Here is an 11,596-nt window from a genome sequence, read left to right as displayed (position 1 = left end):
TTTTTGACTGCAACCCTGACCATCTTCTTATAATTAAATATTTAGTTCGTATGATACGTTTATTAATACATTACCCTCAGAAATGCAGCTCCTTTACAAGTTTCACCATACCCTTTTCCAACATTACTTACATCAAAGCTTGGATAATCTGAAAAATATATTTAACTAATTATAACTGCTGATATGCTACCCATCATAATTCTTGGTATTTTATTAACCTGTAACTTTGTCCGTGTAGTATTTCCAAAACGGAAACCTCCATACTCTGTCTCCAGTTTCACTTCCAGCTCTTTCAAGTTCTCTGTACACATCATTAGAAGTTGAAAAGGCTGCAGAAGCACCACAACCTAACCCACGAGTTGTAGTACCTGGGGATAGCATTTGTTTTTGAAAGACAATAATTGTGGTATTTTCATACATAGTACATAAAGTAAACATAGTATATAAATAGTTCTTTGTTACCATTTTGATACCCTTATTGACCACCACCCAGACTATCTTCCACCCATCTACTTCATACGGTCAACTACCTTCTTCCAATACTAATTAATAATTAATTTTGATAAAATATATTGTGGTGTTATTTTATATTATAAGAATAATATTACTAAAGATAATATACTGTAGAAATATTTGACGTTTCTTGTCAAATAAAATCAAAAATTATTAACTGTTACCATGAACAGAACAGAGACATTAGGAATTTAACAATTAAATAAATGTGAATATTATAAAAAATATTTAAAAAGTTAATTAATTCTGACAGTGTGAAGTAAACATTCTTATTTTGATAATAAAAGGAAATTTATATTTGTTCAATAAAAATAATTTAAGTCTCAAAACAATATTATTTCTTTAAAAGTCCAATGTTTCGGCCAATTTGACCATCCTCAAGAACAATCTAATAAATAACAGCTTTTATCATACATTCATTTTTAAAAAGCAACATTATTAATAATAAAATAGCTTACCTTAAATATAAATTTACACCTCACATCCAATAATTTAAAAACATTTTGCAGGCTATTCTGCCCATGTCATTAATTTCACTCAATTACCCTATAAAACAATAAAACAATAGGGAATCATATTAATTTATTAATAAGCATGCCTGTAATTAAACACTTTAAAATTTAATCAAAGAGTAACAAAATAAGTCGTTTGTACACATAACAACATAAGTTGATTAATAAATTGATATGATTCCCTATAGTTTTATTGTTTCATCGGGTGATTTGACTGAAATTAATGATTATATTTTAAGTATATGCTGTTTTGTTAGTAATAATGTTTGTTATAGGTTTTATTAAATGAATATTTAATAAAAACTATTATTTGATAGATTGTCCTTGAGGATGGCCAAATTATCAAAACGTTGGACTTTTAAAGAAATGATAAAGAGAGTTTTGAGAATTAACTCGGATACAAATTATTTTATTTAAATAATTAAAATCAGTCTCAAGAAAGTGAAAAGATTATATATAAAGAAAATATATATATATTTTATTTTTAAATAATTAAAGTTTGTTTCATAAGTCTAAATTAAAAATTATTTACGATTTATAAATATGAAGACCTGAAACTCAGGTTGAAACGTCGGCATAAAATAAATAAATATTGTTTTGTTTATTTATGTTGTTCTTTGCTGACCGCACTCCCCGACAAACGTCTCCAGTAATTACAATATGTATAATTTTTTTTTGTTTCTTTTTATAATAACATTTGACAAATTTTTTATATTTATATTGAAAAATAATGCAATAAAAATTATTTAATTATACCAACCTTTCAATTTCAGCATTAATAAAAAAATAAATAATGAGGGGTTGATAGTTGAACATAGATTAATATGAGGAGAAGTTACTTGCGGTCAGCAAAGATACACAAATTTATTTATATACGTTTATTTCAAAAATAAAAACTTATTTATTTGTGCCTACGGTTCGACCTGAATGATAGGTCTTTATCTGGAATGCTCAGGCAGATTCTGAATTTTCTCCTCAAAAATAAAATAAATAAAAATTCATATTTTAAACTATATCCTATTCAAAAATGATTATTATTTTTGATGTTTACACAATAATCAAGATGATATATTTTATAAACATCAAAAATGATTATTATTTTTGATGTTTACACAATAATCAAGATGATATATTTTATAAACATCAAAAATGATTATTATTTTTGAATAGGAAAGAATCTAAAATATAATTTTTAATTATGTTGAAATTGATAGGTTGATATAATCATATAATTTTTATTGTGTTATTTTTCTCTATGAATATCCTTAATTATATAATATTATTGTTGTTTTAATATTTTACTTGATGTGCCAGACTCTTGTATTGTATGAAGTTTGGAGATTATTTGTTCTATATTTGTACAAGAAATTTTCTTTAATAAATAAAGTTATTATCTATATATTATGTTTATTTTTTCCTCTTACTAATATAGCTCACATCACTTTTCATCAGTAGTAATAATGTATTAATTAATTCTAATAATATATCCAAAGAAAGGAATTATCAAAATTAAACACCAAATGAACGGTTGAGTTAAGTATGATTTATTTAATCTTAATTATTCTACACCAAAAAGTAGCCCAAGAAAATATTATTTATAGAACATCTAAACCTGTTACCTGTGAGGGAAGCAATGGTACTCAAAAGACAAGGGAGATGTGTCATCGAATATGCTAATGGTTCTAGCAACATGACACGCCCTTCATTGTCAGGATTTTCTATTTGAACTGTTTTCCCGTTGAATGCAGTTACAACATCACCTGCTTTAATAGCTGATCCTCCAATCATACTTTCCATTAGAGGAGTTAACACTTGTAACAAATCACATCTTTAGATTATTATTTATATAAATATTAAAATAATTAGGCAAATATATGTTTAGAAAAAAATGTATGAGCCAGCTTTTAAAAAGTTTCTTATAATGCACTAATGCAATAAGGTGAATTTTCAGAGGGAACCGTATTTTTGAGAGGTTTTGGTTTGCAAGAACTTTCAAACCAGGGAACAAGGAAAAAATACACCATTGTGCACTCATCTATTCAAATAACAGCTGAAGTATACATAAAATGACAGTTCATTACCAGGCTTTACTCAGCATGTTTAAACTACTCTCATAGGAACAAAAGAAAAATTTCGGACTGCTTGCTTAGGGTGTCGACAGTCCTATGTAGTTTCACCACAACTGCACAAGCTCAGAAGATTGGTATCAAAGGCTTATAGCACCAACAATAATTCTTATGATGTGGAACTTGCTCACAATGCTCCATGAAACCTATCTACAATAATGGACTCTATCCATTTGGGAGATTGGTGTACACACAATCTAATATCAGCCAAAGGAACCCGCTCACCACACCAAATCCAAGCTCATCAAGTCGTAACACTTTTGATCAAGACCAGTAAATTAATTATTAACTTGTATATAAAATTGTGTTACTCTACAAATACTAAATCATTGTATATATATTTTAATATCCTCTTTTGTAATCAATAGTTAATATTTATATATAAGTGATTTTAGTTATGTTTTTATTTTATGTACATCGTTTCAGTCTTGTTTATTTGTTATTTTAAACCAAAAAGCAAGCTAACCAGTTTTCATTGTTTAAAATAAATACAAAAAAAACGGGCACTCTTGATTTGGTTAGCTAGTGAGAGGACGTCAGTGGGCTAGAAGTGGGAAGAACTGGAAGCCATTGTTAGGAGTTGGATATAGCATTTTAGGCAAGAAGATAGCAGGAATCATCGTTAATCAAGGGAAAATTGTGTAATTGCTTAGTTTTGTTTCTAACTGGAATTTATTGTATTTGTAAAATAGATATTAATTATGCTAAGTGTTATTAGTAGTAAAGTGTCGTCTGTTTGTGTTAGCCTTCTAGCCGACCGACGTCCTCTCACTAGCTAACCAAATCAAGAGTGCCCTTTTCCTCTCTCCTATCTTCAATGTTCACTCATAGATCCAAAAATAATCGATTATAGTACAATCGCTCTGCTTTATTTGCTATGATTTACGATGTAAATTGTTTATTGATAATTGCTATGTTCTTCTATTTCTTATTCATTTTTAATAATTATTGTATAGAAACAACAAAATTTGAAAATTTTCAACCTATTTCAACGCAAACAATTCAACGAACACTTCGGAAGGACGCGCATCGCCATCTTCCTTGTTTTGAACAGCGTATTTATTTTAAACAATGAAAACTGGTTAGCTTGCTTTTTGATTTAAAATAACAAATAAACAATACTGGAACGATATACATAAAATAAAAACTTAACTAAAATCACTAATATATAAATATTAACTATTGATTACAAAAGAGTATATTACAATATATATATATATATATATATATATATAAAATCTGTACTACAACAACCCAGTGAATCCGTACTTCAGGAAGTGCTAATACTAGACCAATGGTTGTGCAAGGAGGTGATTTGATCAGAATCATGTTCTACTGCCAGACTTTTAACCAATTAAGGATACACACTTTTTATATATATCATTGTACATATTATTAATAAAACTAACACACAGAAACATCTTGGATGAGCACAAATAAATTAAAACGCCTGTTAACATCAATGTTTTCTATGAGATATATGTAAGATTTAGCCTAGACGAGGTTTATAGTTTGATCTTTGAGTCCATTCAGGGTTTTTCTAGGATATCTTATCAAATAAAAAGTCATAGAATGATAAAAAATAGTCATTATTTATCAATTAATATTCTCAGTCAAGATTAAAAATCCTTAAGTGGTATTTTTAGGTCTTTACAATAAATTAGTGAGGCTACACTTGGCAAAGGTACATTAATGCTTACTAAGGAAACATCTTACCTCTAACATTCACTGGTAATGCCATCTGTGCCACGCACTTTAAAACGGACGCACAAACAGCAGCTCCAGCCACATCGCCACGTTTGTCACTCATTCCTTTACATTGCTTCAAGCAAATTCCACCAGAATCAAAAGTAACTCCTTTTCCTGATAACAAGATTACCTATCTTATTTTAACATTAGTTCATGGAATGATAAATGTGTTTATACTTGAAAGAATTAATAGCAATCCTTTACTTATGAGGAGACTGAAATTTATTATACATTATGTTGTTTATTAAACAACATTAAATTCTAAAGAAAGCAATTTAAGGGCTAAATCCTTGTCTTATTGAAACTAAAGATTTTTCATGTTAACTACAAAATTAGTTGAAGTGGAGAATATTTTTGGCAGTTAAACCCATCATTGGAGGAGGTGCTACTCTCCATAATGGTTGATGTGCCAAATTAGTTTATGAACGACAGACTCATCCTACACTAATTATCAGTCATATGTATGCATAATCATGAGTCAATAGTTGACTGTGGGTACATAAAAATGAGGAGAAAATGTTTGGGGATGCACTCAGTGAAAAACAAAAATAAGTGACTTGACACTAATAAATGAGTTTTTACTTATTTATGTTCTTCACTGAGTGCATTCCCAACCATCTCCTCATTTATATGTGACAGGTGAAAATATAAAAAATGATGTTTTATTTTACAGTCCTGAAACTTCTAGACTAAGTAAACATGTCTTTCTGCTATATTTCACTTAGAAGCCACGACTACTCGGTGCAGAACACTAGTATTTGGGCATGTTAGTCATATTGAGTCACCCCTTGTGATCCATGGTGGTTCATTTCTGTAGTTGTAGTTATGTGGGAGAGTAAGGGAATAGAAAGAGGGCTCAGGGAATTTTTACATTTCCACTAATTAAAGAAACTTCACACCCATAGATGCATGTTAAGGTAGTGGTTTTGTTTGCAAAATTTTTTTAAGATCAACTTACAATCATTATTGCTGACAAAATAAAAATGTTTTGGAGCTATTGGAAAAATGGATTTCCCCTTATTTTGATGATATTAATAAAGCACATGTTTATTAAATTTGAAGAGAATTAAAAGAAGCTAAAATATATTTAAATAATTGTAGATTAAAAAAAAATTAAAATATGTACCGCTACAACCCATGAAGGGTCAGGGGTTCAGTACTTTTACTAGACCACCTGTTGTGCAAGGAGGTGATTTGGTCAGATTCATGCTCGACCACCAGATTTTTACCCAATTAAGGGGGGTGGGTGGATCCCAGGAGGGTTCCAGAACCCACAGGAGTTGACTCATGGCTACAGTGTAACAGAAGGCACTCCTTGGAGTTAGTAGCCACGCGCCTTATCCCAGGGCTACTGCACTCCCAAATAATTATAGATACATTGTTTTATATCTCAAATTCAAATTGATGTAGCAAAGTCCGATTTGAACCTTTTGGTTGATAAGATGAGTATCCTAAAAGATTCTCTTGATTTTTGTATTGTAAAAATGGAATTACATATGAATTTAAAAAAAAAATCTGTACATGATTCAAAAAACAGAGTTCATTTTCTGTTTCAGCATACCAACTGACATAAGGATCTGCCAAGATTGTCAAATAAAAATTCCAATAAGATTCCTTTTGTAGAACTTTATAACATATACTTACCGACAAAAACTATAGGTTTGTCTTCGGGCTTGCCTCCACAATAACCCATTTCGAGCATAAGCGGCTCTTCACAAGAGCCTCTGGCCATTGTAAGCAGGGCTGACATTTTCTTTGCTTCAAGCCAATCTCTATCACGTACCTCCACTTGGATACCACATGGGCATAATGCATCTATCACCCACTAAAATAAACATGATAACAACATATGTTTATAATTGGTGATCTATAACATAATTAGATGAACGAACCTGTGCAAAGATTGCTGGGGTCATTAAATTTGCTGGAGTTTCTTCTAAACGCCTGGCAAAGTTTTGGCAGTCCGATTTAATGATCCCTCTTGACCAGCCATCCCTGCCAATTGTAAATATTAAAATACTAAAAAATCAAAGGAAAGGTATAAAAAAAACCTATTTTTTAGAATTTTCAAAGTGAATTTATTTTGTTTTATCTTCTATCTCTGCTATTGGCTATAATGTTTATAAATTCCATAAAAATCAAATACTACTACAACCAATGAAGGGCTTTGGGTTTAGTACTTTGTATGAAAGTATTCTTTCCAGACTAACAGTTGGGGAAGGAGATAATTTGGTTAGAATCATGCTCAAATATCAGACTTTTCCCTTTTGTAGAAGGCGAAATGGAATCTTAATCCACTGGGTCGACCCACAGCTGATATGACAGAATAAATAGTCATCTACCATAGCTGGACTTGAACACGAGGAGATAGGAGCCACTAAGCTCCCCCGCTCTTATGAATTGTAAATAAAAATAGATTAGATTTGGATGCAATTTAGATAGAAATTTTGGCTACTTAAAAAAAAAAGAAATCAGTCAAAACTCATTTGTTTGGTTGATGAAGGAATCCCTCTAAAAAGATTGTAATTGAAAAATTAAAAAACAAAACTTTTGAGCTTAAAAACTTCTTTATGATCCTATCTGAATGGCTAGCAATGGAGATAATAATGAATTAGTCTTCATGATCCTATCTGACTGGCTAGCAATGAAGATAACTATGATTTAGTCTTTATGACCCTATCTTACTGGCTAGCAATGAAGGTAACAATGAATTAGTCTGAAGTCCTTAATAAAGGATCTCAGGTGGCAAACCTGAAAATATGTTAATTGGTTGAGAGGTAAGTGAATCTTTTTTCTAATACCTGAAAAGTTTGAAGAAATGTTAGTTTCCCTTTTTAAAATGAGCTCTTCAAATATACAATAACATGAAAATCTGATTCCAGGGGATTAGATAACATATAAGTAAGCAGGAAGTAAACCCACTACTGTTGATAACTTGAGTTGTGTAAATACCTAAGTAATACAGAGATTTGTTGTCACCACATCTCCCTACCCCCTTATGCCTATGATATAATCTTGGCTAGATTACATGCATCCTACTATATATATATAATATCTTTTTTCTCGACTGTTGTATGTATACATTTATTTTGGTGGGTCTTGAGGATCAGTCAATAATTAATTTGTAATAATACATCTTTTGGGGATATTTCACAACTTTATTGTTTGCATAGTCATGACCTACAATGAGAAAAACACAGTTTTTTTAGAACATACACTCTCTTCAAATAATTATCACAAAAAATTCTCAACTGCAGTGTGTTCTACCTTATGATAGTAAAATGTTCAAATTTGGGGAAGGACTGAAACGGTTTTGAAATGAAAGTCAGGTGTGTTAAGGCTTCGCCATATGAACCAGTTTTTTTTATTTAATTTTTTGTTTTGGTTTATTTCTCAGTAGATAGTCAGTCTGTTGATATTTTTTCTGTTTCTATTTTATGTAGTTAATTGTGCCTTTATGTATTTATTAGGTTAGGATAACATGAATTTAAATTTTGTACATCTGATTTTTTATTAATGGCTTGATTCTTATGTTTTTCTATTGTAATCATTTCTTTAAAATTTCACTTGAAGTTTTTATTCCCAATGTATGATTTTTGGTGCATCAAATTTAAATTTATGTCCTGTTAGTCTAAAATGTGTAGTGAGAGCTGTTTGGTCAGGTTTGTTGGGATTGTTTGTTATAGAGGTACAACTATATTTATGTTGATACACTCTTCTTTTTAGATACTGGTCTGAAGTTCCAAAGAATGATTTCCCGTAGTTTTCTTCACAGGGGATTTCATACACGTCAATAGAGTGTATGTTCTAAAAAAACTGTGTTTTTCTCATTGTAGGGCATCACCATGCAAACAATAAAGTTGTGAAACATCATCAAAACAAAGTTGTATCATTGAATGATCCTCAAGACCCACCAAAAAAATATATACCTACAATAGTCAAGAGAAAAGTTATCAATATATATATATATTTATATTCAAGGGTAAATAACAATTGTAATTTATATGGTTTAATATTGTTATTTCCTTTAACTACGATAGAAAGCACAATTTACTAAGAGAAGATTGAAATTAATTCTGTGGGTCATGAGATAAAAGTCAACCCTCCAGACCAGAATCAAATTGGTGCTGCTATGATGATAATCTACATCATACAACAATATTGAGCCACCACGGCCTCAAATATACTTTTAAAATAAAACCAAGGATTACACTAATACCTGTCATCGCTCTGGTAGAGATCTACCTTGCCAGTTGGATTATGCTCAGATGGACTTCTCACATCTTGATATTGCCAAATTGCCAGATTTGCACCTTCAGCAGCAGCTTCAGCATTTGTGAATTCTTCAACCATAATGTTGTAAATACCCTACAGATATAATGAAAAACAATGAAACTTCATTTATAAAGTATGGAGTATAGGTTGCCATCATCAAAATTATGATACGTTATCGTTAGACCAGGTAGGAGAATAAGTAATAAACTGAAAATTGTTTAATTCTTAGGCACTGGCAAGATAAACTATTTATCATGATAATATTGGAGTCCCAGCTTAGCAATCATTTTGAGAGACCAGATGGTGGCCCCATTCTGTGCCACATTGCCCTCGTTTTTGTACCAAAAGTCAGTAGACTCAACTGGTTCCCCAGGTTGGAGGAACAATTACATGGACACTTTTCCAGTACTCTAATACAACACACTATACAATGCTCACAAGCTGTATGTTCCCTAGGGCTACCATCCTAAAAAAGTTACCAAAAATGGGAGAGTACAGTCCTCCCACTTGTCTCAGGAGCAGAAGGCTGATAATCACAGGAAAATCAAACCCACAGCCAACGTAGATGACCTGGCAGTCAAGATAGCTGAGGATAGCAGAGCTAGATTGGAAAATCCAGAAGAAAAATGTTCCAGTCTTATTGTAGATTGGCATGAGAGGGGGAAATTGAATATAAGTAAGTATAGTATAGAAGTAGTAGAGTATGCAACTAAAGAGGTACAGTATGCACTATTTAGTATGTATTTAGTATGCAACTAAAGAGGTTCAGACTTCAAGAGCTTCCAGAGGGACCCAATAAAAGGAAGATGTTGCAGGAGAACTCTATAGAAGACTTGAATGGACAGTAAAGGCAGGAGGGTGGTACTGAGGAAGTTTTTCCCTGTCATCCAGTCTGGCATCCAAGGCTGAATGCTAGATGGGTCCTCCCTGACATAGAAGATTCTGTAGAATACTGCAAAGCTACAAACAAAACATTGACCCCAGGTGTCCCACCAATGGAGTCCCTGAAATGGGGGTACATCTAGTTGTGGATTTCACTGCTATGGAAGGACATCAAGCTGGGCTGTCAACAAAGACTACAGATACATCTTCACCCCCGCCCACTCAGACTTCTCCTGTACAATGGAAAGAGAGAATTATCCCATTATTATTTTTCTTTATTAGGAATAGTTCACTTCTTTATTCTTATGACATCTGAACTATTTTTTGCCCATTATCCAGTTCTTATGTACAAAAAATGTACAATCAACAGTTTTTTAGAACAAAGTTTATGTTGAATTTTAACAAGTAATTTAAAAATTAAATACAAGTAATTTAATACTTTACTATTTACACATTTATTTCACTATTTTATGTATGTATAAATTGGGGAGGCAGCTGGATAGAAGTGAACCAAGAGGGCTGGATCTACCAAATAGATGCAGTTGGACAAGGTGAAGACTGAAGGCTGCACCACAGATACATTTTCATAAGATTGTGCCCAAATTAAATAATTGTAAAGTGAGAATTTATAAATAAATTGTTATTTAATGACAGCAGTTGCATGCAGAACCACAGAAGCACCAATCACCCCACACCTTTTTTTTCGGTTGGCTCTACTGACCCTGTAAATCTTTGGTCGCACGGACCAGCATTCTCCACGCTTACCTATCTTGGGTTACTACTTTCCAATTGGCTGCATGCACCTCTTTCCCATCCTTATTGATTTTATCTATCCATCTGGTTTTTGGTTTTCTAAGAGGTCTCTTGCCAACAATACTGGCATTCATTATTGTGTAGATGTGTCCTGATGGATTACTTCGAGCCACATGTCCCACCCCTTTTTAACCTCTTTGCCTTCATATCATGAGATATTGACTGATCATTCTCTGCAACATGTTCACTGTTAGTTCTCCTCTGTGTGTTAAGGCTCTGATCCCAGATCGCTCCTTTAATTGTACAGAGGACTTTCTGTTCAAATCCCTCGATACTGATAACCTATTCCTCTTAAATACCTGCCAGTATGAATCTTGCCAAAGGAAGCCCAACAAATAAAATGAAAATGATTCAACACCTGATATAACCCAGAATGGGACAATGGAATATTTTATCTCTGTATAATACTGGGAGCTTTAGATCAATTCCCAAGGCAACTCAACTGTTTTGATGGTAACATTGCTGATATCTAGGAAATAACATGAATGGGCCGAAGAGTTTTCAACAAGAAGAGCCATCTTTTATAAAGATGATAACAGGAAACATACAAATAGAACAGGTTTCATTCTGAGCCAGTTAGTCATTTGTTTATCTAAAAGAGACCTGTTCAGCCAATATTAATTGGTTACAATTTAATTTATTTCATTGTTGTGCCATCACATATTACCTACATGCTACTGTAGATTACTAATACTTAAATAATTTTTTTTTTAGTATTTTATAAAT

General features: G+C 31.9%; 1 protein-coding gene across 1 annotated transcript in view; it reads right to left on the bottom strand.

Moving 5' to 3' along the window:
• LOC106682193 (cytosol aminopeptidase) overlaps positions 1–11,596 on the bottom strand; it is a 37,851-nt gene that overhangs the window by 2,645 nt on the left and 23,610 nt on the right. Inside the window, exons 5-11 of the mRNA XM_014422918.3 lie at positions 9,120–9,268; positions 6,793–6,895; positions 6,545–6,725; positions 4,868–5,014; positions 2,645–2,836; positions 219–368; positions 75–148 (exon numbers count right to left, since the gene is read on the bottom strand). Of these exons, the coding sequence (XP_014278404.1) occupies positions 75–148; positions 219–368; positions 2,645–2,836; positions 4,868–5,014; positions 6,545–6,725; positions 6,793–6,895; positions 9,120–9,268 (996 nt within the window). The remainder of the gene's footprint in view (positions 1–74; positions 149–218; positions 369–2,644; positions 2,837–4,867; positions 5,015–6,544; positions 6,726–6,792; positions 6,896–9,119; positions 9,269–11,596) is intronic.

This window comes from Halyomorpha halys, unplaced genomic scaffold (genome assembly GCF_000696795.3).
Source record: "Halyomorpha halys isolate HHAL.00 unplaced genomic scaffold, Hhal_1.1 Scaffold394.1, whole genome shotgun sequence".
Lineage (NCBI taxonomy): Eukaryota > Metazoa > Arthropoda > Insecta > Hemiptera > Pentatomidae > Halyomorpha > Halyomorpha halys.
This window is presented reverse-complemented; position numbering and strand designations above follow the sequence as displayed.